This window comes from Heterodontus francisci, chromosome 10 (assembly GCF_036365525.1).
Source record: "Heterodontus francisci isolate sHetFra1 chromosome 10, sHetFra1.hap1, whole genome shotgun sequence".
Lineage (NCBI taxonomy): Eukaryota > Metazoa > Chordata > Chondrichthyes > Heterodontiformes > Heterodontidae > Heterodontus > Heterodontus francisci.
The window spans coordinates 103,463,081-103,487,446 of record NC_090380.1 but is presented as its reverse complement, the minus strand read 5'-3'; the positions used below and the strand labels follow the sequence as shown (position 1 = coordinate 103,487,446).

General features: G+C 44.9%; 1 protein-coding gene across 5 annotated transcripts in view; it reads left to right on the top strand.

Moving 5' to 3' along the window:
• The window catches only part of LOC137374264 (cell adhesion molecule DSCAM), a 555,631-nt gene that overhangs the window by 290,820 nt on the left and 240,445 nt on the right, over positions 1–24,366 (top strand). For all 5 annotated transcript variants that reach the window (XM_068040060.1, XM_068040056.1, XM_068040059.1 and 2 more), the window contains exons 3-5: positions 799–945; positions 5,601–5,879; positions 16,075–16,350. In XM_068040060.1, coding sequence (XP_067896161.1) covers positions 799–945; positions 5,601–5,879; positions 16,075–16,350 — 702 coding nt within the window. The remainder of the gene's footprint in view (positions 1–798; positions 946–5,600; positions 5,880–16,074; positions 16,351–24,366) is intronic.

Sequence of the window (24,366 nt, the reverse complement as noted above, 5' to 3'; positions counted from 1 at the left end):
TAGTGCTATTTCTTCTGATCTTTTCTCACTCTCTTAGTTGGTGACCTCTCAGCACTGACTGCTCAACCAGAGGAAATAGTCTTCCCTTACTCAGCTGATCCAAACCTGGGATAGAAGCCCACATACCAGAATCTCCCCAATAATGTGAAGTGAACTATCCCATGACCAGTGATCATGTCCCATGAGACTTTGCACCAGGATTACAGCCTCACTGAATTTACCCTAGCTTCTTTTCCATAAAAGGAGCCCATTGGAGCAAATTTTAATTGAAACCATTTTCTTCATGTAAATAACAAAGAAAAATTGGTTTGCACAAGCTAAAACCAAAGACTGGCTGAAATGACTTAACCAGTAAAAAAACTTCTTGTTACCTAATAACATTTCTAAAAGTTAACTCAGTATTTTCTTGAGCTTTCCTTTACAGCCACTTTGACATAAGGGGATCAAGTTGATCTATGCTAGCAGTGCAAAACAGGCTGGTAGTGAATCAGCGGCTGGTTTTTTACTGCATCTGATATTCTTTCCACTGAAGTTTACAGGATGATAGTTCAGACTCTTTTTGGAGACACGTTTTCTAGTCTCGTTGTCACTTTAACTTGGTTTGAAAATAAAAATTTTGGCAATATTTTCCAAGTCAATGGAAAATAAAAACTGGTGCAGTGTATAAGAGGCTGCCGATTTGCTACAAGCCTGTTTAGTGGTGGTGGTATAGACCAATTTTATCTCCAAGTAATATTATTCCATAATGAGCTTGGCTGGAAAAGAATTGATCATGTTTCGAATCATTCTGTTTTACAGGATCTAGATTCCACATCACGCCTACCGGAGCCTTGTATATATTAGACGTACAGAACGAGGACGGCTTGTATAATTACCGGTGTATCACACGGCACAGATACACCGGTGAAACGAGGCAGAGCAACAGCGCCAGGCTGTTTGTGTCAGGTACGTCTCTCCCCCAAGTGCTGACATGGATCCATGTGCAAAATGGCCTCCTTCTGTTATTGTATGATTCGATGATCTGGTGAAAACAGACAAAGAAAACTACACTGGAGAAAGTGCAAAACAAAGGTTTACATGGATGATACCAGAATTGAGAGTGTACAACTATCGGTAACATTGGAGCTGATACAAGTCTTACAAGGGATTTAGTAAGTTAGACATAGAGAAGGGGTTTCCACTTATGGGGGAGGCCAAAACAAAGGGCCATAAATATAAGATTGTCACTAATGAATCCGATAAGGAATTCAGGCAAAACATCTGTACTGAGAGAGTGGTGAGAATGTGGAACTCCCTACCCACATGGAGTAGTTGAAGTGAATAGTAAAGAAACATTTAAGGGGAAGATAGATAAGCACATGAGGGAGAAAGGAATAGAAGGATATGATGATACGGCGAGATGAAGTTACGTGAGAGAAGGCTCATGTGGAGCATAAATCTGGAAACATAGGCCTGTTGGACCAAATGGCCTGTGACTGTGCTGTGAAATTCTATGTAATGCACAGCAGGACCGATGGGTCTAGTGAAGTGTTGCGCCCAAAACATTAACCCGCCTTTTCTCTCAACAGATGTTGACTGACCTGCTTCGTGTTTCGAGCATTTTCTATTTTTCAGGTCATGGCCTTAGAGAGGGGGAAGAAGAGATTTGCCAGAATGGTACGAGGGATGAGGGCCTTCAGTTATGTCGAGAGACTGAAAACATGGGTTTACAAGAGAGAATGTTAAGGGGAGATTTAAGAGAAATGCCCAAAGTTATGATGGGCTTTGACAGTGTTGATAGGGAGAACTGGCGGAGTGGAGGGGGTGGGGGGGGGGTTGTGGGCGGAATATAGAAGACCCAGATTTAAGATAATTAGCAAAAGAAACAGACGGGTGGTGAATGGAATTTTTTTTAGATAGCGAGTTGTTATGATCTGAAATGCACTGCCTGAAAAGATGATGACAGTAGATTCGAATAGTAACTTTCAAAAGAGAATTGCATAAATACTTGAAGGGGGAAATTTTTTCAGGGCGATGGGGAAAGAGCAGAGGGAGTGAGATAACTGTGATACCTCTTTCTAAGAGCCGGCACAGATATACTGGGATAAATGGCCTCGTCTGTGCTGTATGATTGTATGATTTTGCTTGAGCTAAAACATAATCTAGGTGGACACTACATTGCAACGATGGGTGTGGTGGCCGTCACCCACGGGGCCTGCGCTGCCTCACCATTGCGATTACGCAGCGGGCGGCCACTTTACATATTGACGGCGGCAACCCACCTGATCATGTGGTTAGGTCTCAGCAACACTGTTCACGGCGTCACCAGTTGGAGGAGCAGGTTCTGGCACCAGTTTTAAAAGGCTGCCAGCACTGCAAACAGTACAGCATAACGCAGAGTTCACCCATTCCCGCCCTGCTATCCATCAGAGTGCAGAGATCACCCCTTCCCCCCCCCACCCCCCCCACCATCAGAGTGCAGAGTTCACCCCTTCCCCGCCCCACACCACCCCCCACCATCAGAGTGCAGAGTTCATCCCTTCCCCGCCCCCCACCATCAGAGTGCAGAGTTCACCCCTTCCCCCCCCATCAGAGTGCAGAGTTCACCCCTTCCCCCCCATCAGAGTACAGAGTTCACCCCTTCCGCCACCCCCCACCATCAGAGTGCAGAGTTCACCCCTTTCTCCCCACCATCAGAGTACAGAGTTCACCCCTTCCCCCCCATCAGAGTGCAGAGTTCACCCCTTTCCCCCCCACCATCAGAGTGCAGAGTTCACCCCTTTCCCCCCCACCATCAGAGTGCAGAGTTCACCCCTTCCCCCCCCCCCGCACCATCAGAGTGCAGAGTTCACCCCTTCCGCCGCCCCCCCCACCATCAGAGTGCAGAGTTCACCCCTTCCCCCTCCCCACCATCAGAGTGCAGAGTTCACCCATTTCCCCCTCCCCCACCATCAGAGTGCAGAGTTCACCCCTTCCCCCCCACCATCAGAGTGCAGAGTTCACCCCTTCCCCCTCCCCACCATCAGAGTGCAGAGTTCACCCCTTCCCCGCCCCACACCACCCCCCACCATCAGAGTGCAGAGTTCATCCCTTCCCCGCCCCCCACCATCAGAGTGCAGAGTTCACCCCTTCCCCCCCCATCAGAGTGCAGAGTTCACCCCTTCCCCCCCATCAGAGTACAGAGTTCACCCCTTCCGCCACCCCCCACCATCAGAGTGCAGAGTTCACCCATTTCTCCCCACCATCAGAGTACAGAGTTCACCCCTTCCCCCCCATCAGAGTGCAGAGTTCACCCCTTTCCCCCCACCATCAGAGTGCAGAGTTCACCCCTTTCCCCCCCACCATCAGAGTGCAGAGTTCACCCCTTCCCCCCCCCGCACCATCAGAGTGCAGAGTTCACCCCTTCCGCCGCCCCCCCCACCATCAGAGTGCAGAGTTCACCCCTTTCTCCCCCACCATCAGAGTGCAGATTTCACCCCTTCCCCCCACCCCCCCCGCACCATCAGAGTGCAGAGTTCACCCCTTCCCCCTCCCCACCATCAGAGTGCAGAGTTCACCCATTTCCCCCTCCCCCACCATCAGAGTGCAGAGTTCACCCCTTCCCCCCCACCATCAGAGTGCAGAGTTCACCCCTTCCCCCTCCCCACCACCAGAGTGCAGAGTTCATCCCTTTCCCCCCACCATCAGAGTGCAGCGTTCACCCCTTTCCCCCCCCATCAGAGTGCAGAGTTCACCCTTTTCCCCCCCACCATCAGAGTGCAGAGTTCACCCCTTCCCCCCCCCCACCATCAGAGTGCAGAGTTCACCCCTTCCCCCCCCCATCAGAGTGCAGAGTTCACCTCTTTCCCCCCCACCATCAGAGTGCAGCGTTCACCCCTTTCCCCCCCCGCACCATCAGAGTGCAGAGTTCACCCCTTCCCTCCCCCCCATCAGAGTGCAGAGTTCACCACCACCCCCCCCACCCATCAGAGTGCAAAGCTCACTCCTTCCTCACTCAGTGGCGCCACTGTTCCCTGTGTGAGAAAGTGAAGGTGCTTGAGTGCTACACAACGCACTGAAGATCTAGAACTGAAGCTAAGGTTGCTCTGGTTTACATTTTAATTCATGCAAATATGTAATTTAAATATGCTAACTCAGATCCTGTCGCAGATCGGCGGAGGGGCTGCTGTGGAGCTTCCCCACTGCCGGGAAGATCAGGCCCGACAATCCTGGTGTGAAGTCCGTGACGGTCGCTGCTGCTCGGAGTTTCCGTTCCCCCCACTCCCCACCCCACCATAGGACCTGATGACAGGCTAGAAACAAAATCCAGCCCAATGAGGGAATTCTGAATTGTTGGAAACACAATCCTTCAGACCTGATCTGATGGCTCAGATGGATGTTAAAGATCCCATGGTATTATTCAGTGAAGAGCAGGGAGTTCTACTGGTGTCTTGGCTCATCTCTCAACTGAAATCAAATTAACTGGCCATTCATCTCATTTGCACATGGGATCTTGCTATGTGTAAAATGGCTCATGTGTTTCCCATGTAACAAGAGTCACAGCATTTCAAAGTAACTCACCGTGTAGGAAATGATTTGAGATTTTTCTGAGACAGATGGGTGGGTGGGAATTCAGCCAAAGTCTTGTGTTTGTGTGTATTAAATGAGGACTGTATCGAGCTTAACTGTATAACCAGCAGTGCATTTGGTTAAGTGGCAGTATGGGCAGTTTTGCAGCAAACTTGTCTTTAACACCATTTTCTCTTTTAATTTCATATTTACAGAATTCGCTGTATTTTGCTTTTGTTCAATGAGTAATTCATCTCTTTTTGCTGCTTGTGGGACTTTGTTGTCTGCGTAACAATAACTACAATTGAAAAGTAATTCAGTGGATGTCATGTGCTTTGAGACATCATGGGATATGTTAACCAACACCAACTTGCAGATATCTACAATATAGTAGAAAAACATCCCAGGGCACTTTGCAGAGGCATGATCAAAGAATAATCAGGAGAAATTATGAGGAGGAGTGACCAAAAATTTGATCAAAGGGGTATATGTTAAGGAGGGCCTTAAAGGAAACAAGGGAGGCAGAGGGGTTTTGGGAGGGAATGGCAGAGCATGGGGTGTAGATAGTATAGGCCTAGATTAGATGATCAGTCCTGAGTGAGGTTTGAATTCACTCCATTCTGATTTAGAGCTGGGAGCATTAAGTTCACACCCAAGGATGCTCTTGAGGGCCAAGCATCTCAGGCTGGGAAGGCAAAAATAGCCAGGGTTTCCAGTCTGATGGTTGGAAATGTGTGAGTGTTGATGATGGGTGAAGACAGGATTGGCAGCAGCTCTGATGCCCTCCATGGTTGAATTGCCTGCCAACATTCACTGTCAAGGCTTGCACAAGACAAATGAAAACTCAAGCAAGGTGCTGGAAGGGCTTAGCATTATGGACTGCCCCAGCAGAAACCTGCGGCTGCGGAAGAGCAAGGGAGGGTTAAAGTATGACTGACGGCAGCTTGAGTATTGAAAGCAGAACTTCTTGCACTTCAAAGTTTTGTGTGGGCAGTTGAAGCTTGTCTTAGTTATTGCTACTTGACTATGAGCATTATATAATTTGTAAAATGCAACTGCGACTTTCTCTACAGATCCTGCTAACTCGGCTCCGACAGTTCTGGACGTATTTAGCCACCAGACAGTCATGGCAGATCAACGGGTCGAATTGCCTTGTAAAGCCTCTGGGCATCCTGCACCGAAATACCGCTGGGTGAAAGACAATGCCCCCCTGGCACGGGACAACAGGTTCAGGCAAACTGTCACTGGGCTGCTCATTGTGAAGGCAGTCCCAGCAGACACAGGAAGGTACATCTGCGAGGTGTGGAACACCTTTGGGAACGCAGAGGTTGTCGGGCGCCTGAATGTAAAACGTAAGTAAGCATTGCACCCCCTTCAGACACTGACTGCCATCAGTTTAAGAGATCCTTACTGACCTAAGAGAACCCCATCATGTTGCTCTTAGGCTTTTAGTTATATTTCACGTAGCCAGGCCACACATTCACATGGTCGGATTTTATGGGTCCCCTGAGGCAGTGTGGGGGGCACCTAGAATCCTGACGGGTGACGGGGGAGCAGAGGGCCTGTTGTCGCCCCATCGTCAAGCAATTTTCCCAGGGGTGGGATAGGCCGATGATGTCCTTCCCGCCCAGATGGAGGGGGGCCTCCGCCTTGCAGGGAGGATACCTTGTAGGACAAGGCGCCCTCCAGCGAGCTTGGGGAGGGGTCCCTCCTTCATGGGCAATCTGTGGCCCACAGAGGGCCCTGGCCATGAAACAACGCACCTGCCAGGACTTCCCCTCCCCCTGGACTTTACGACCACCTCCTCACTCCCCCTCACCGGGCCTTCTGGACTAGCACTGGCAACCACGCCTCACTTATCTGAGATCAGGGATTCCAGCGCTGGGCCTGGGTCTGAGGCCCCTGCAATACCAGCAGTGGCCATCGCTCCCAGTTGTGCTGCTGATACTGCTGAGCTGTCAGCCCTGTGATTGGCCGGCAGCTCATGGAGGTGGGAACCCCGTCTTAAAAGGGACGGGATCCCGGCACCAGAAAAATTGCCTCTGGAACAATGGGGTGGGGGGGGGGGAGCAGGGCGCATAGAGGTTGAGGCAGGGTTCCCCCACCTTTACAGCCCGGCACAGGGAGCCCCACCTCCTCCACAAAATCCAGTCTACAGTATCTGTTAGCATGTCACTGAGCTGGGTTGCACATACCATAAATCAGACAGCACAGAGGGAGGCCATTCAGCCCAGCTATCTAACTAGCCCCACTCTTTTACTCAGATCTGCAAATTTTCATGTATATGGCCAAGCCCCTTTTGTAAGTTACTATTGAATCTGCTTCCACTATCTTTTCAGGCAGTGCATTCCAGACCCTAACAACTTGCCATGTGAAAATATTCTCCTCATTTTCCCCCTGCATTTTTTTGCCAATTAATGAATGAATTTGCATCAAGTTTGTCAATACTCTTTATCTCTGACATGATAGTGCAGGATATATTCTGAAATACTGCACGCTGAGAAACTGAAATGTTCCAAGAATGAATTATTAAGATTACCAAAGAATGCTTCTGTTGAGGCCACCAAGTTCTTTAGAAGAAAAACATTTGAACAATATTTTTAAACAACAAAAACAACTTTTTCTAGCAACTTTAATGTAATAAAACTTTCCAAGACACTTCCATGCAGAGAAATGTGAAGTGATTCATTTTGGTAGGAAAAACATGGAAAGACAATATAAAGTAAAGGGTACAATTCTAAAGGGGGTGCAAGAGCAGAGGGGTGCATAAGTCATTGAAGGTGGCAGGACAGGTTGAGCGAGCAGTTAATAAAGCATACAGTATCCTGGGTTTATTAATAGGAGTCTAGAGTACAAGAGCAAGGAAGTTATGTTGAAGTTGTATAAGACACTAGTTTTGCCTCAGCTGGAGCATTGTGTCTAGTTCTGGGCACTGCACTTTAGGAAAGATGTGAGGGCATTGGAGAGAGTACAGAAAAGATTCCCGAGAATGGTTCCAAGGATGAGGAACTTCAGTTATGAAGATAGATTGGAGAAGTTGGAACTGTTTTCCTTGGAGAAGAGAAAACTGAGAGGTGATTTGATAGAGGTGTTCAAAATCATGAGGGGTCTGGACAGAGTGGATAGGGAGAAACTGTTCCCACTCGTGAAAGGATCGAGAACGAGACAGCACAGATTTAACGCATTTGGTAAGAGAAGAAAAAGTGACATGGGAAAAAGATTTTTCATACAGCGATTGGTTAAGATCTGCAATGCACTGCCTGAGAGTGTGGTAGAGGCAGGTTCAAAAGGGAATTAGACTGTTATATAAGAAGGAAGAACGTGAAGGGTTATGGGGAGAAGGCAGGGAATGGAAATGAGTGAATTGCTCTTCCGGAGAGCCAGAGCAGACACGATGGGCCAAATGGCCTCTTTCTGCACTGTACCAATTCTATGATTCAACTTGATACTGAGCCACATAAGGAGATATTGGGACAATGAGGTAGGTTTTGAGGAAGGTCTTGAAGGAGGAGAGAGAGGTAGAGAGGTGGAAAGGCTTAGGGAGCAAATTCCAGAGGTTAGGGCCTGGGGAGCTAAAGGTATGACCGCCAATGGTGGAACCAAGAAAATCAAGGATGTGCATGAGGCCAGAATTGGAGGAGTGCAGATATCTCAGAGAGTTGTAGGGCTGGAGGTGATCACAGAGATGTGGAGAGCGAGGCCATGGAGGAATTTGAAAACAAGGATAAAAATTTTTAAATGGATATGTTGTCGGGCCAGAAGTCAAAGTAGGTCAACGAGCACAGTGGTCATGATTTGTGCAGGAACAGTTTTTCAAAAATTGATTTTTTTTCTTAAACTCTATCTTGTTGAGTGAATGAAACCACCACATTACTGGTATTCGAGGGAAAGGGAGGGCATTTAAGCTGTTAGGTGGCTGTTCATTTTTGGCCTCTACTTTTCCCTTCTTATTGGTAAAGCAACCTGAGATTTAAAGTGAGTTGTTTAATTGGCAGGAAATTGTAAACCCTGATGACGACTGATCTATGTTTGAAAATGGCTGTATACTATTAATCACACAATACGTACAAGGTGATAGAGGATTTTATATTTCGCTCATAGAGTCATAGAGTCGTACAGCATAGAAACAGGCCCTTCGGCCCACCGCGTCCATGCTGACCATAATGCCTATCTATACTAATCCCACCTGCCTGCATTAATTCCATATCCCTCTATGCCTTGCTCATTCAAGTACTTGTCCAGATGCCTCTTAAATGTTGCTATTTTAGCTTAAATTATGCTCAGCTTGTGGTTTAGCCTACATTTCAATTCTTCAAATATCACCAAGACCTCTTCTAGATGATTTTATTGTGCTCGTGGTCCACAGTAAAAAGACTGAACACAGAACTTTACCGCAATTTTAGCCATTCCTCTGTTGCCCAAGGCAAGTACAATTCCATTACCAGAAAACATGTTCAATTTAAAGGCACGGTCCTCCAAAAAAAGGTGAGAAATATTGTTGCCTGGAGCATCAATTCGGGATTCTAAAATGGGTACTTGGTCTGCAATTGTTAGGTGTGCAAGTGTCAATGTTTGAGTGACAATCCAAAACCAATTTATGACTGGGGATCAATTTGTCAACTCGACAAAGTTACGACAACAACAATATGTATTTATATAGCACCGTCAACATAGTAAAATATCACAAGGCGCTTCACAGGAGCATAATTCGACAAAAGTTGGCAATCAAGCTTAAGACATTAGGACAGGTGACCTCAGTCAACGAGGTAGACTTTAAGCAGTATGTTAAAGGACAAGTGAGAGGCTGAGAGGCGAAGGGATATGGGGAGTGAATTCCAGAGCTTAGAGCCTTAGCGCCTTAGGCGGCTGAAATCACGACCTCCAGTGGTGGGGTGAAGGAAGTGGTGGTGCGCAAGAGCCAGTGTTTAAGGAATGCAGAGTTCTTGGAGGGTTGTAGAACTGGAGGAGTTTACAACGATAGAGCAGTATGAGATTTGAAAACAAGGATGAGAATTTTAAATCAAGATTTTTGTGGGCCGGGAGCCAGTGTAGGTCAGAAAGCAGAGGAGTGATGGGTGAACAGGATCTGATGCGAGTTGGGGTCCGGGTAGCAGAATTATTTGATGAGCTCAACTTTATGGATGGTAGAAGATGGTAGAGTGGAATGGAGAGCACTGGAATGTAGCTGCTGACTAAAACACTTAGTCATCAGACTTAGAGTCCTTACGATCTGAAATCTTATTGAAACAGCATGTCACCAATTATCTTTTAATAAACATCTTGATGAGTTCTTTGAACAGGACAGATTGTTGAAACATCAAATAAATTGAACTGACTGCTGTGCAAATACTAGCTGAATGTCATGCCAATTCAGGCCTGCTGTACACCATTTGTTCAATACGCATTTGATCAGTAAATTCAGACTGTAACCCTTTAACTCTGAGGTCACTGCTTAAAGGGCAAGAGCTGAGAAAAATAAAAAGGATACTATAATCTCACAGGTAAGAATGAGGAGATGAACTGTACGGGCATCATCAGCTTGCTGATGAGTTTCGGGAGATAATTAGACACAAAAAAAAATTATCACTTGGCAGGAGTGAGGGAAGGGAGGAGATGTTCTGGTAGCTGTTTAATACCGCTGAGGAGTGTGAGAAGCTGAGCGACATATGCTTTGTGGTGCACTGGAGTAGGTAAATTGATTTAAAGGGTCGATGTCAATTATTTTGGAGACCGTGTGAAAGTATTGAGGGGATGCTCTCGCTCTTCAGTTGGGTGACAATTGCTACCCAATTGAAGAGAGAATGTCACTGTCAGCCTGCCGAGAAGGCTGTGGAGGTGAGAAAACAAGCATGGCTGGAACAGCATTATCACCATTGCTGGAAAGGTGAGACGTGCCAGTATAACACGAATGAGGAAACATTTAAGCTAGTATGGATGGTGATCCCAATATCAGTGAAAACTGAAAATGAATCAGAATTATTACATTTCTGTTAGTGCTAACGAGCATAAAGACTAGAACTTTCTTTAATTGTAGATTCTAGGAACATTAATCTGTGAAGAAAGATAATCAAAGGTTTCCGAATAGTTACTAAAGGCTGATCTACCTATGATTCACAGCCTTCACTACTCTGTATGTAAGGGCTGATTTTATGTCAGGAAGTGTGTCTTCCCAGTGCAAGACCTTGCCAGAAGCATGAATTCATAGAATTGGTCGGTTGTGCTTAAATATTAGGTCGGATTACTTGATAGTACACTCACCTCTGAGATTGAGAATATGGGTTTAAGCCATAATGTAAAAGTTGAGCATTTAAATTTTTTTTTTATTTGTTTCATGGGATGTGGGCGTCGCTGGCAAAGCCAGCATTTGTTGCCCATCCCTAACTGCCGTTGAGACGTTGGTGATGAGCCACCTTCTTGAACTGCTGCAGTCCATCTGGTGTGGGTACACCCACAGTGCTGTTAAGTAGGGAGTTCCAGAATTGGGGGACAAGTGCAGTATGGAGGAAAGGCTTAACTGACAGAGACAGCTGTCCTTTGGGTATAATTTTAAGCTCAGGCTCCAGTGGCTGCTGTGGTGAACATCAATGAATTTGTGGCACTACTTTGAATAAGGAGCAGGGAGTTGTCCTACTGGCTTAATTAAATAAAAGCAAAATGCAGCTGATGCTGGAAATCTGAAGTAAAAACAAGAAATGCTGGAAATACTCAGCAGGTCCGGCAGCATCTGTGGAGAAAGTAGCAGAGTTAACGTTTCAGGTCAGTGACCCTTCATCAGAACTGGCAAATATTAGAAATGTAATAGGTTTTAAACTAGTAAAGCAGGGGTGGGGCAAGGGATAACAAAAGAGAAAGCGTTGATAGGACAAGGTCACAGAGAATAACTGACCAGAAGGTCATGGAGCAAAGGCAATGGTATATTAATGGTGTGGTGAAAGACAAAGCGTTAGAATTAGATTAGAATTAGAATATTACAGCGCAGTACAGGCCCTTCGGCCCTCGATGTTGCGCCGATCATCTGACCTACACTATTCCATTTACATCCATATGTCTATCCAATGACCACTTAAATGCCCTTAAAGTTGGCGAGTCTACTACTGTTGCAGGCAGGGCGTTCCACGCCCCTACTACTCTCTGAGTAAAGAAACTACCTCTGACATCTGTCCTATATCTTTCACCCCTCAACTTAAAGCTATGTCCCCTCGTGTTTGCCATCCTCATCCGAGGAAAAAGACTCTCACTATCCACCCTATCTAACCCTCTGATTATCTTGTATGTCTCTATTAAGTCACCTCTCCTCCTCCTTCTCTCTAACGAAAACAACCCCAAGTCCCTCAGCCTTTCCTCGTAAGACCTTCCTTCCATACCAGGCAACATCCTAGTAAATCTCCTCTGCACCCTTTCCAAAGCTTCGACATCCTTCCTATAATGCGGTGACCAGAACTGCACGCAATACTCCAGGTGCGGCCTCACCAGAGTTTTGTACAGCTGCATCATGACCCCGTGGCTCCGAAACCCGATCCCCCTACTAATAAAGGCTAACACACCATATGCCTTCTTAACAGCCCTATTAACCTGGGTAGCAACTTTCAGGGATTTATGTACCTGGATACCAAGATCTCTCTGCTCATCTACACTACCAAGAATCTTCCCATTAGCCCAGTACTCTGCATTGCTGTTACTCCTTCCAAAGTGAATCACCTCACACTTCTCCGCATTAAACTCCATTTGCCATCTCTCAGCCCAGCTCTGCAGCCTATCTATGTCCCTCTGTACCCTACAACACCCTTCGACACTATCCACAACTCCACCGACCTTCGTGTCATCCGCAAATTTACTAACCCACCCTTCTACACCCTCATCCAGGTCGTTTATAAAAATGACAAACAGCAGTGGCCCCAAAACAGAACCTTGCGGTACACCACTAGTAACTAAACTCCAGGATGAACATTTGCCATCAACCACCACCCTCTGTCTTCTTTCAGCTAGCCAATTTCTGATCCAAAGCTCTAAATCACCTTCAACCCCATACTTCCGTATTTTCTGCAATAGCCTACCGTGGGGAACCTTATCAAACGCCTTACTGAAATCCATATACACCACATCCACGGCTTTACCCTCATCCACCTGTTTGGTCACCTTCTCGAAAAACTCAATAAGGTTTGTGAGGCACGACCTACCTTTCACAAAACCGTGCTGACTATCGCAAATGAACTTATTCTTTTCAAGATGATTATAAATCCTGTCTCTTATAACCTTTTCCAACATTTTACCCACAACCGAAGTAAGGCTCACAGGTCTATAATTACCAGGGCTGTCTCTACTCCCCTTCTTGAACAAGGGGACAACATTTGCTATCCTCCAGTCCTCCGGCACTACTCCTGTCGACAATGACGACTTAAAGATCAACAACAACGGCTCTGCAATCTCCTCCCTGGCTTCCCAGAGAATCCTAGGATAAATCCCATCTGGCCCAGGGGACTTATCTATTTTCACTCTTTCCAAAATTGCTAACACCTCCTCCTTGTGAATCTCAATCCCATCTAGTCTAGTAGGCTGTATCTCAGTAATCTCCTCGGCAACATTTTCTTTTTCTACTGTAAATACTGACGAAAAATATTCATTTAACGCTTCCCCTATCTCCTCTGATTCCGCACACAACTTCCCACTACTATCCTTGATTGGCCCTGTTCTAACTCTTATCATTCGTTTATTCCTGATATACCTATAGAAAGCCTTAGGGTTTTCTTTGATCCTATCCGCCAATGACTTCTCGTGTCCTCTCCTTGCTCTTCTTAGCCCTCCCTTTAGATCCTTCCTGGCTAGCTTGTAACTCTCAAGCGCCCTAACTGAGCCTTCACGTCTCATCCTAACATAAGCCGCCCTCTTCCTCTTGACAAGCGCTTCAACTTCTTGAGTAAACCACGGCTCCCTCGCTCGACAACTTCCTCCCTGCCTGACAGGTACATACTTATCAAGGACACGCATTAGCTGCTCCTTGAATAAGCTCCACATTTCGTTTGTGCCCATCCCCTGCAGTTTCCTTCCCCATCCTACACATCCTAAATCTTGCCTAATCGCGTCATAATTTCCTTTCCCCCAGCTATAATTCTTGCCCTGCGGTATATACCTGTCCCTGCCCATCGCTAAGGTAAACCTAACCGAATTGTGATCACTATCGCCAAAGTGCTCACCTACATCTAAATCGAACACCTGGCCGGGTTCATTACCCAGTACCAAATCCAATGTGGCATCGCCCCTGGTTGGCCTGTCCACATACTGTGTCAGAAAACCCTCCTGCACACACTGGACAAAAACAGACCCATCTAAAGTACTCGAACTATAGTATTTCCAGTCAATATTTGGAAAGTTAAAGTCCCCCATAACCACTACCCTGTTACTCTCGCTCCTGTCGAGAATCATCTTCGCTATCCTTTCCTCTACATCTCTGGAACTATTCGGAGGTCTATAGAAAACTCCCAACAGGGTGACCTCTCCTCTCCTGTTTCTAACCTCGGCCCATACTACCTCAGTAGACGAGTCCTCAAACGTCCTTTCTGCCGCTGTAATACTTTCCTTGATTAACAATGCTACACCCCCCCCTCTTTTACCCTCTTCTCTGTTCTTTCTGAAACATCTAAATCCCGGAACCTGCAACATCCATTCCTGCCCCTGCTCTACCCATGTCTCCGAAATGGCCACAACATCAGGATCCCAGGTACCTATCCATGCTGCAAGCTCACCCACCTTATTCCGGATGCTCCTGGTGTTGAAGTAGACACACTTTAAACCAAGTTCTTGCTTGCCAGTGCCCTCTTGCGTCCCTGTAACCTTATCCCCTACCTCACTACTCTCAACAGCCTGTGCACTGGAACTACAATTTAGGTTCCCATTCCCCTGCTGATTTAGTTTAAACCCCCCCGAAGAGCACTAACAAATCTCCCCCCCAGGATATTGGTACCCCTCTGGTTCAGGTGAAGACCATCCTGTTTGTAGAGGTCCCACCTACCCCAGAAAGAGCCCCAATTATCCAGGAAACCAAAACCCTCCCTCCTACACCATCCCTGCAGCCACGTGTTCAACTCCTCTCTCTCCCTATTCCTCTCTTCGCTAGCACGTGGCACAGGCAACAACCCAGAGATAACAACTCTGGTTGTTCTCGCTCTAAGCTTCCACCCTAGCTCCCTGAATTTCTGCCTTAAATCCCTATCTCCCTTCCTACCTATGTCGTTGGTGCCTATGTGGACCACGACTTGGGGGTGCTCCCCCTCCCCCTTAAGGATCCCAAAAACACGATCGGAGACATCACGTACCCTGGCACCTGGGAGGCAACACACCAACCGTGAGTCTCTCTCGTTCCCACAGAACCTCCTATCTGTTCCCCTAACTATGGAGTCCCCAATGACTAATGCTCTGCTCCTCTTCCCTTTTCCCTTCTGAGCAACAGGAACAGACTCTGTGCCAGAGACCTGCACCCCATTGCTTACCCCTGGTAAGTCGTCCCCCCCAACAGTATCCAAAACGGTATACCTGTTGTTGAGGGAAACGGCCACAGGGGATCCCTGCACTGCCTGCTGGTTCCCTTTCCTTCCCCTGACGGTAACCCATCTACCTACTTCTTTTACCTGAGGTGTGACTGCCTCCCTATAACTCCTGTCAATAATCCCCTCCGCCTCCCGAATGATCCGAAGTTCATCCAGCTCCAGCTCCAGTTCCCTAACGCGGTCTGCGAGGAGCTGGAGTTGGGTGCACTTCCCGCAGATGCAGTCAGCAGGGACACTCTTGGCGACCCCTACCTCCCACATTCTGCAGGAGGAACATACAACTGCCTTTACCTCCATTCCCACTATTCTAGATTCCCAATAAATCTACTGAAAAACCAAACGAAAAAAAAAGTCAAAACTTGTTCGCTTAGCAATCCGACGGACTGAACTTAGTGCAGAGAGAGTGTTAAATGACAGAAAAATAACCAGCCTGGCCCCAAGCACAAAAATCAAAAAAATAGTGGGTAGGCACAGTAGAAACAAACTAAAATAAAATAAACAAATAAAAAAAGAAAAAAGAAAAACTAACTAAAAATGAAAAGGGGGGCCCATCATGCTCTGAAATGATTGAACTCAATGTTCAGTCTGGCAGGCTGTAGCGTGCCTAAGAGGTGCTGTTCCTCGAGCTTGCGTTGATGTTCACTGGAACACTGCAGCTCAGGACAGAGATGTGGGCATGAGAGCCTACTGGCTTAACTGGTTCATTGCTCTTGGTACCATGTTGGTACCATCTACATAACAACAGAAACTGTTATGCTGATAGGGTGAGATGAAGAGGGGTGGGAGAAGGCTCGTGTGGAGCATAAACACCAGCATGGAACAGTTGGGCCAAATGGCCTGTTTTTGTGCTGTAAATTCTATATAATTCTATGCATGTAAAGCACTAATATAAGTCTTTCTCCTTTTTTATATGTATAGTTTGCAAGAATCAATTTACAATGATCTTCATGAACATTTTGCAAGCAATAAGAGTTTCAATTCTCTCTCTTTTTATTTCAATGCACAGAGCGCCTGAAGGCAACCGTAAGTCCGCATAAGGTGAAAACCAGCATTGGCAGCCAGGTATCGCTGTCCTGCACAGTAACTGGAGCAGAGGACTATGAAGTGGAGTGGTATCAGAATGGTGAGATAATCACCCCTGGCAGCAATGTAAGAATCTCTGGAAATAACCACGAGAACTTGATGATAGATGGATTGGCAAAGAGCGATGGAGGAGCCTACCAGTGCTTTGTTAGAAAAGGTCGAATGTCAGCCCAGGACTTGGTGCAAGTTGCACTTGAAGGTTAGTGTGAATGTAACTGGCTTCTGTTTGTCCTTCGAAAATGGAGCTGAGAAGGTGGTAATAATCATTCTGTGTTAATCATTATTTTCACAGAATTTGTGAGTTGTCTCCATTAGTAATACCAACTGCACAGGGTCTAACTGTTTTACTGGCACTATCATGTGATCGCTTTTTTTTTACTTGTTCATGGGATTTGGCATCACTGGCCAGGCCAGCATTTATTGCCCGTCCCTAATTGCCCTTGAGAAGTTGGTGGTGAGCTGCCTTCTTGAACTGCTGCAGTCCATGTGGGGTATTTTCTCACACTGTCCCTCTTTTCTGGAGTTCAGATATCTTGGTCCTATTTTTGTCCAAAGTTTTGAACTGGCATTTAACCTAATCCATTGAGAACTGTTTATTGCAATCCTGCTTTTAAAGATTTATGTATCTATAACTCTAGATCTCTGGGGGTGAAACTCATGTGGGTCAGCAGGGCAGACCAGGTGATAGAGAATCACCTGCCCATCTCCATGGAAAATAAAATCGAGCAGAATATAAAATGGACTGCTGAGTCGATGGGATCCTTCAAACCAAAGGCTCGGTTTATTTAAACATTCAATAGTTTTTTTAATATGGTGACTGCATAACTCTGAAGAAAATAAATAATAGGATAGCAGGTTTCCTTCCCGAAAGGACACTAGTGAACCAGAAGACATGTTAGCAGCTTATGGAAACCCGAAGGGCTTCCAATCCTTCAATGTTCAATTGGTGTGCGATCACCATGGAAGGATGATGAAAGTCCTTAAGTCAGGAATGTCTGAGGATGCATGCAAGGGGATAAGGAATACAACCTCCACCCTTTAGTAGATTCAACATACCTGAGCGATACAGGTATGTATGGCAACATAAGGAGCATTATCGAGCACACTGCTGGCATTTTTGAAGCAAAGATTCAGGATGTCTTCAGTGCTCTGGGAGCTCCCTACAATATGATTCAGCCAAAGTAGCCATGTCATTGTAGTCTGCTGCATTCTGCACAACCTGACAATGCAAAAAGGGTTGGAATTGGAGGAGGAACAGCAAAAGAAGGAGCATGATCAGATGAGGAAGAATTGGATGAAGGGGAGGGAGAATCATAAGCAAGATGGGCAGCAAACAGATTGCTGCTGGAGAATTAGTTGTTAGGGCAACACTTTCAGTAACCTCCTCAATCCCCTTACCTGAAAGGTCAGAAAAGGGCCCTCAGCATTCACAGTGTTTGTTACCCTTTCATCACTCCTTTCATTCTGCCTGAAAGAACATTGAAACCATTCAGCAAAACTCTATATTAACGGATTTCCAACAATGTAGGACAAGATGCTGTAATGAGAAGACATGGAATCATATAAATTTACAGCATAGAAGGAGGTATTTGGCCCATCATGTCTATGTCAGCCGAAAAAGAATTATCCAGCCTAATCCCACTTTGTAGCTCTTAATGCATAGCCTTGTAGATCACAGCACTTCAAGTGCATATCCTTTTTAAATGCCATGAGGGTTTCTGCTGTACCACCCTTTCAGGCAGTGAGCTCCAGTCCCTCCTCCTAGCCGCACCCCCCCCCCTCCCCCACCGCCACCCCACTCCACACACACACACCCTCTGGATGAAAAAGATACTCCTCAACTCCCTTCCAGTCCTTCTATCAATTACTTTAAATCTATGCCCACTGGTTATTGACCTCTCTCCTCAGGGTCATTAACCTGCTAATAGGTCCTTCCTATCCACTCTATCTAGGCCCCTCATAATTTTATACACCTTAATTAAAACTCCCCTCAGATGCTTCTGTTTCAAATAATACAACCCCAGCCTATCCAATTTTTCTTCCTGGCTAAAATTTTCCAGTCCTGATAAAATCCTTGTAAATCTCCTCTGAACCCTCTCTCGTGCGAACACATCCTTCCTGTAATGTGGTGACCAGAACTGTATGCAGTACTCTAACCGTGGCATAACTAGTGTGTTTTATAGTTGTAGCATAACCTCCCCGATTTTATATTCTATGCTCGGCTAATAAAGGAAAGTATCCTGTATGCCTTCTTAACCACATTACCTACTCTCCTGCTACTTTCAGGGATCTGTGGGCATGCATTTCAAGATCTCTCTGTTCCTCTACATTTCTCAGTATCCTACCATTTATTGTGTATTCCTTTGCTTTGTTTGCCATCCCTAAATGCATTACTTCTCCAGATTGAATTCCATTTGCCACTTTTTGCCCACATGCCCACTCCATTGATTTCTTACCACAGTCTGCAGCTTTCTTCTTCACTACCAACCACATGGCCAATTTTTGTATCATCTGCAAACTTCTGAACCATGTCCCCTACTTTTAGTTCAAAATCATTGATACATACTACAAAGGGCAAGGGACCCAGTACTGAGCTCTATGGAACTTCACTGAAAAATAGCCTTCTAGTCACAAAAACACCAGCTGACCATTTGCTTCCCTTTGCTTCCTGCCACTGAGCCAATTTTGCACCAAACTTGCCACTTTCTTGGATTCCATGGACTTTTACTTTTCTGAGCAGTCTGCCATGTGGAACCTTGTCAAAAACTTTGTTAAAGTCCATGTGCACTACATCATACATGCTACCCTTATCTAGCCTCCTTGTTAGCCTCTCAAAAACTTAATTCATGTTAGTCAGGCATGACCTTCCCTTATCAAATCCATGCTGATTGTTTTTGATTAATCTGTGCCTTTCTAAATGACCATTCATACTGTCTGTTTGCAAGTTCTCCCTGTGTCTGCGTGGGTTTTCTCCGGGTGCTCCGGTTTCCTCCCACAAGCCAAAAGACTTGCAGGTTGGTAGGTAAATTGGCCATTACAAATTGCCCCTAGTATTGGTAGGTGGTAGGGAAATATAGGGACAGGTGGGGATGTGGTAGGAATATGGGATTAGTGTAGGATTAGTATAAATGTGTGGTTGATGGTCGGCACAGACTCGGTGGGCCGAAGGGCCTGTTTCAGTGCTGTATCTCTAAACTAAACTAAACTAATAATTTGCCCACCACCAGGGTTAGGCAGACTGGCCTGTAATTACTCAATCTATCCCCTTTTTAAACAATGGTGCAACAACAGCAGTCGTCCAGTCCCCTGGCACCACCCCTGAAGTCAGAGATGATTGGAAAATGATTGTCAGAGCTTCTGCTATTTCCTCCCTTGCTTCTCTTAACAGCATGGGATACATTTCACCCAGACCTGATGATTTATCTACTTTCAAAGATGATAAACCCATAATATTTCCTCTCTTACTATGTTTATCCCATCCAATATTTCACACTCCTTTTCCTTAGCTACATTGTCTGCATCATCCTCCCTGTTTTGTGAAGACAGAAGCAAAGTGTTCATTAAGAACCACGCCCACGTCTTCTGCCTCCACATACAGGTGACCTTTTTCATCTCTTCTAGACCCTGCTCATTCCTTAGTTTTCCTTTTTGCTTTTTGTGTGTTTATAAAACTTTGGGTTTTCCTTGATTTTACTTACCAATATTTTATCATGCCATTTCTTTGCTTTCCTAATTTCCTTTTTAATTTTACCCTGCACTTTCTATACTCCTCTGGGTGTTCTGCAGCATTGAGCTGTCAGTATCTGCTGGTATTTGCCTTATCCTATCCTGTATGCTACTTGACATCCAAGTGTCTCTAGATTTGGGAATTACACTCTTTTTCTTTGTGGGAACGTATTTGTTCTGAACTCTCACTAGCTCCTCGTTGAGTACCTCCCATTGCTCTGCCACAGATTTATCTTCAAGTAGCTGTTTCCAGTCCTCCTTTGCTAAACCACATTTCACCTTACTAAAATTTTCCTTTCCCCAATTGAGGGCTTTTACTCCTGGTCTGTCTTTGACCTTTCCCATAACTACACTAAATCTATCAAATTATGAACGCTGCTCCTAAAAGGCTCTCCCACTGAAGCCCTTTCCACCTGCCCAGCTTCATTCCCTCAAGTCCAGAATTGCCCCTTTCTTTGTTGGGCTTGCTACATACTGGCTTAAAAAGTTCTCCTGAATGCATTTTAATAATTTTTGTATCATGTACAAACATCTTAATGATGCCCCCTACATATAAGATTTATACCACAAAAAGCAAGGGGCCTGATATTGAGTCTTGCGGAACCCTACTGGAAACAGTCAAAAAATCACCCGTGAACGATACCTTTTGCTTCTTACCAAAAAGTCAGTTTTAGATCTAATTGCCACTTTCCCTTTGATCCCATGAATTCTTAAAAACACTATAAACCAAATCTTCAAATGTAATTAAGGTATTTATCTTAGTTCCAAACATAATATTGTAGTGAATTTGTTTGTTACCCCAGTGGTCAATCCATAGTGGTTTCCTTAAAAGAAGGTTAATTATCTCTACTGATGTTATAAGGTGCTCCCCCAATTAGCTTCAGAAGAGTTGTTGGAAGGCTACTATTGCTCATGTGGCTTCTTCTTGGGCTCAGGTCGCTGCTGATGGGGCAGTATGACCCAGTGACTACTGGCACTGTGTTTCATGCTGACATCCTGAGAGAAGGCAATGCATGCTGTTCCCCCTGAGCTGTTACTGATCCCATGGGAAAGGCAGCTGAGCATTTTGACTGATCTATAAAGGCAGTATACTGCAGAGGGTGAGCGATGCTTTCAAACCCACTATCCTTTTGCTTCATCAATCTGTCCAAGGTGCACATCTACATCTCTGAATCAGATGTCTGGCTCTCCAAAGTACAGCACAGTTTGAACCCAGAGCCTGCATGGCAGTGTTTGAGCTTCCACCAAAACTACAAAGGCTGTAAACATTGACTTCTGCTGTGAACGCTTGTTTGCAGTGTTCAAAAAGGTGCCATGCTCATCAAGGTATACTGCAGGGGGCTGATGCCCTAGAAGATGACATTGCATAGGCTGAAAGCAGACTCCGCCACACTGGTAGAGAAACTCTTTGGCGTCTTTACAATACCTGATATACCTTGTGTGAAACAAGCACTTTTTTACTTCAGTGCTGGGCACCTGAAGACTGCGTCTTTGCCCTCCACATTTCAGAGTGCAGAAACACAAAAACTCTATTGATTCAATGCATGCTCTATGGGATAACTGGTCAACTAGTAACATAAATACAACACAAAACTACTCATAATGTTGACCTATCTGACACTGAATTGTCAGTCTCACTGAGTGATGCTGTAATGATGACTGGTGGGAAATAGCAATGTTATTGGGATTGGTATTCTGAATATGGGATTAAAACATGAGTCCAAAGAAACACTGGCTCAGACACTTTGGATTGATCACCTACTCTCCCGGGATTTGAGCTCTTACATATTACAGGATCCTGACTTGTCCTGAAGAGAGAGAGGGTCAGAGTTAATGAGTGTCTCCTACAAAGGAGAGTGCAGATGAATGTTATGCAAATGTTGAGAGGGAGAAGAGGCCAGATGGGATCATGGTGGGGAAGTGATGAATGGAAATTCCCCCAAGCCTGAGGACCAGGCATGCTCTCAGTTGAACTCATTATCCTACCCCATGACCCCTGGAAATCCACCCCCACCCAGATTTGCAGTAGCAGGCATGCTCTCTGTCAACCACATTATCCCACCCCACAACCCCAGTTTGACTGAGTAACATCAGGAGGCAAGGGATAAACAAGGCCTTCAGTATAATGCTGCCCCACTACAACATATCACTTTGTCATCCAATACTGTTGTGTCTAAAATCATTTGATGCAAAAATATGCCAATTGCTAATAGAACTAGTAGATTTGATCCTGGCAGAGAAACTATATCTCACAAGTTTAGAGAATGCTAAGGGTACCCGCCTGATCTGGTTGCCATGGTGAAAGTCTCATGTGGCATATTGATAATCTATAATGATGTAAAGGAAGGGGTTTATCACAGAGTGAGAGTGGGAAAGAGTTCAAAGACACACAAGTCTCACTGGGAAAATAATGTCTTCTTTCATCTCTGAAAAGCCTATCATAGAAATAAAAAGGGTGGCAGAGCACACAGAGCACGCTCACTGATTTATCTATTGTGTGTCAGTTTTCATTCAATATACAAAGCCTGCAGCTCCCTGAGAACTGGCAGCCTTAATGAGAGAAGAAAGATAACAGTGAGGCAAAACATCAATGTTTTATGATAACTAACAGAGAGGTACATGGTGCTGAACCCCTCAATCTCCCCCAAAGTCATCTTGCAATCTGATGTATTGTGGGAAACACATCAACATGATTTTCATAATTTATTGTATTTGTTTTAAACATCTAGTACTCGTACTAAGACGCATACTCTGCTCAAATGTTATTCTGGCTGATTTATAATTAGAGTCATGCTGTAACATGGATTTGATTGTTCAAGGAGACAATTTCATTGCTTAGCACGAAGTTGCATGAAAAGCTTTTCTTTCAGTATAATACACGAGTTCTTACAGAATTGATTTTTAAAATAATATTCGTTATAAATCATCTAATATAACAGCGGGATATGAAAAACACACTCTTAAAAAGTAAACATCAGTGAACAGGGACATACGAAGAGGTGTAGGCCTCAAGCCTGTTCCACCATTCAGTTGGATCATGGCATCCATATCTTAACTCCAATTACCCACCTTTGCTCCATATCTCTTGATACCCTAAAAAAAAATTATGTCAGTCTTGAAAATTTCTATTGAGCAGGACTCTCAGCCTTTTGAAGGAAAGAGTTCCCATACTTGTTCCAATACCCTTTGTGTGAAAGTGTGCTTCTCGATTTCACTCATAAATTACCTAGCTTGAATTTTAAGATTTCCCCAGCAAGTAGGAAATAGTTTTCTGTATTAATGAATCAAATATTTGATTGCTTTAAATACCTGGTTAGATGACCCCTCAACTTTCTAAACGGAAGGGGAATACAAACCTAAGTTTATACAACCTGTCCTCACAATTTAACTCTTTAAGCCCTGGTATCATTTTGGTGAATCCGCACTCCTCCAAGGCCAATATATCCTTCCTGCAATTTGGTGTCTGGAACAGAACTTCAGATGGGATCTGACCAAGGCTCTTTATAACTGAAGCATCATAGAGTCATAGAGTTATACAGCACAGAAGCAGGCCCTTCGGCCCATCGTGTCCATGCCGGCCATCAAGCACTTAACTATTCTAATCCCATTTTCCAGCACTTAGCCTGTAGCCTTGTATGCTATGGCATTTCAAGTGCTCATCTAAATACTTCCTCATTTTTGATTTCCAGCCCCCTTGAGATAAAGACTAACTTTCAATTAACCTTTTTAAGTATTTGTTGTGCCTGTGCTCGAAACTGGAGGTACACAAATCACTATCAATATTAAGGAAATTTTGGTGATTGCAATTTTTCATAGGTCTGAGCCCACTGCGCAAAAGTGGCTCTAACTGCCACCTAGTAGTGCAAGATCAGTTTGGAACCATGAACACAGACACTGGATACAACGTAGTACATGTTCCATTCTCTACACTTGACAACCGCAACTTGATTAACACAATTTCACCCCTCATCCTCAACGTGTCCTCAAATTTGCAAATTTTTTTGAAAACTATTTATATTTGTAAAAGATGGTCAATTCTGTAAAACAATCAGTGAATTGCTGTGATCAATTAAAATAAATTAATGAAAATCAGTTACTTCTGCAATAACTATGGAGCATCCCTCTGCAATGTAGCATCCCTCTGTGCACACTATCTCTCTGTCTTCCTGCATTGATACATCTGGTGTAAAAGTGAACTGGTGATACCATGAATGCAGCAGTTCTAATGCCACATACACCTGTACTATGTTTGTGAGCATTTTAAAGATGTTCAGAAAACAGCCAAGAAACACTAATCCATGTCCTCCATCACCACTGAAACCTTCTACAATGAAAAGTGTTTTACTAGCAAAATGGTGGCTTTTCCAATAGCTGAGTGCGATTTATTTTTTAGTGAATAGCGGATCCTTATATTCTTTTTGTTTCATTTCATTGTGTCTTTGACTCTCTTAATGGCCTCAAGTTTAAAATATTGTAGTCTCAGTGAGGG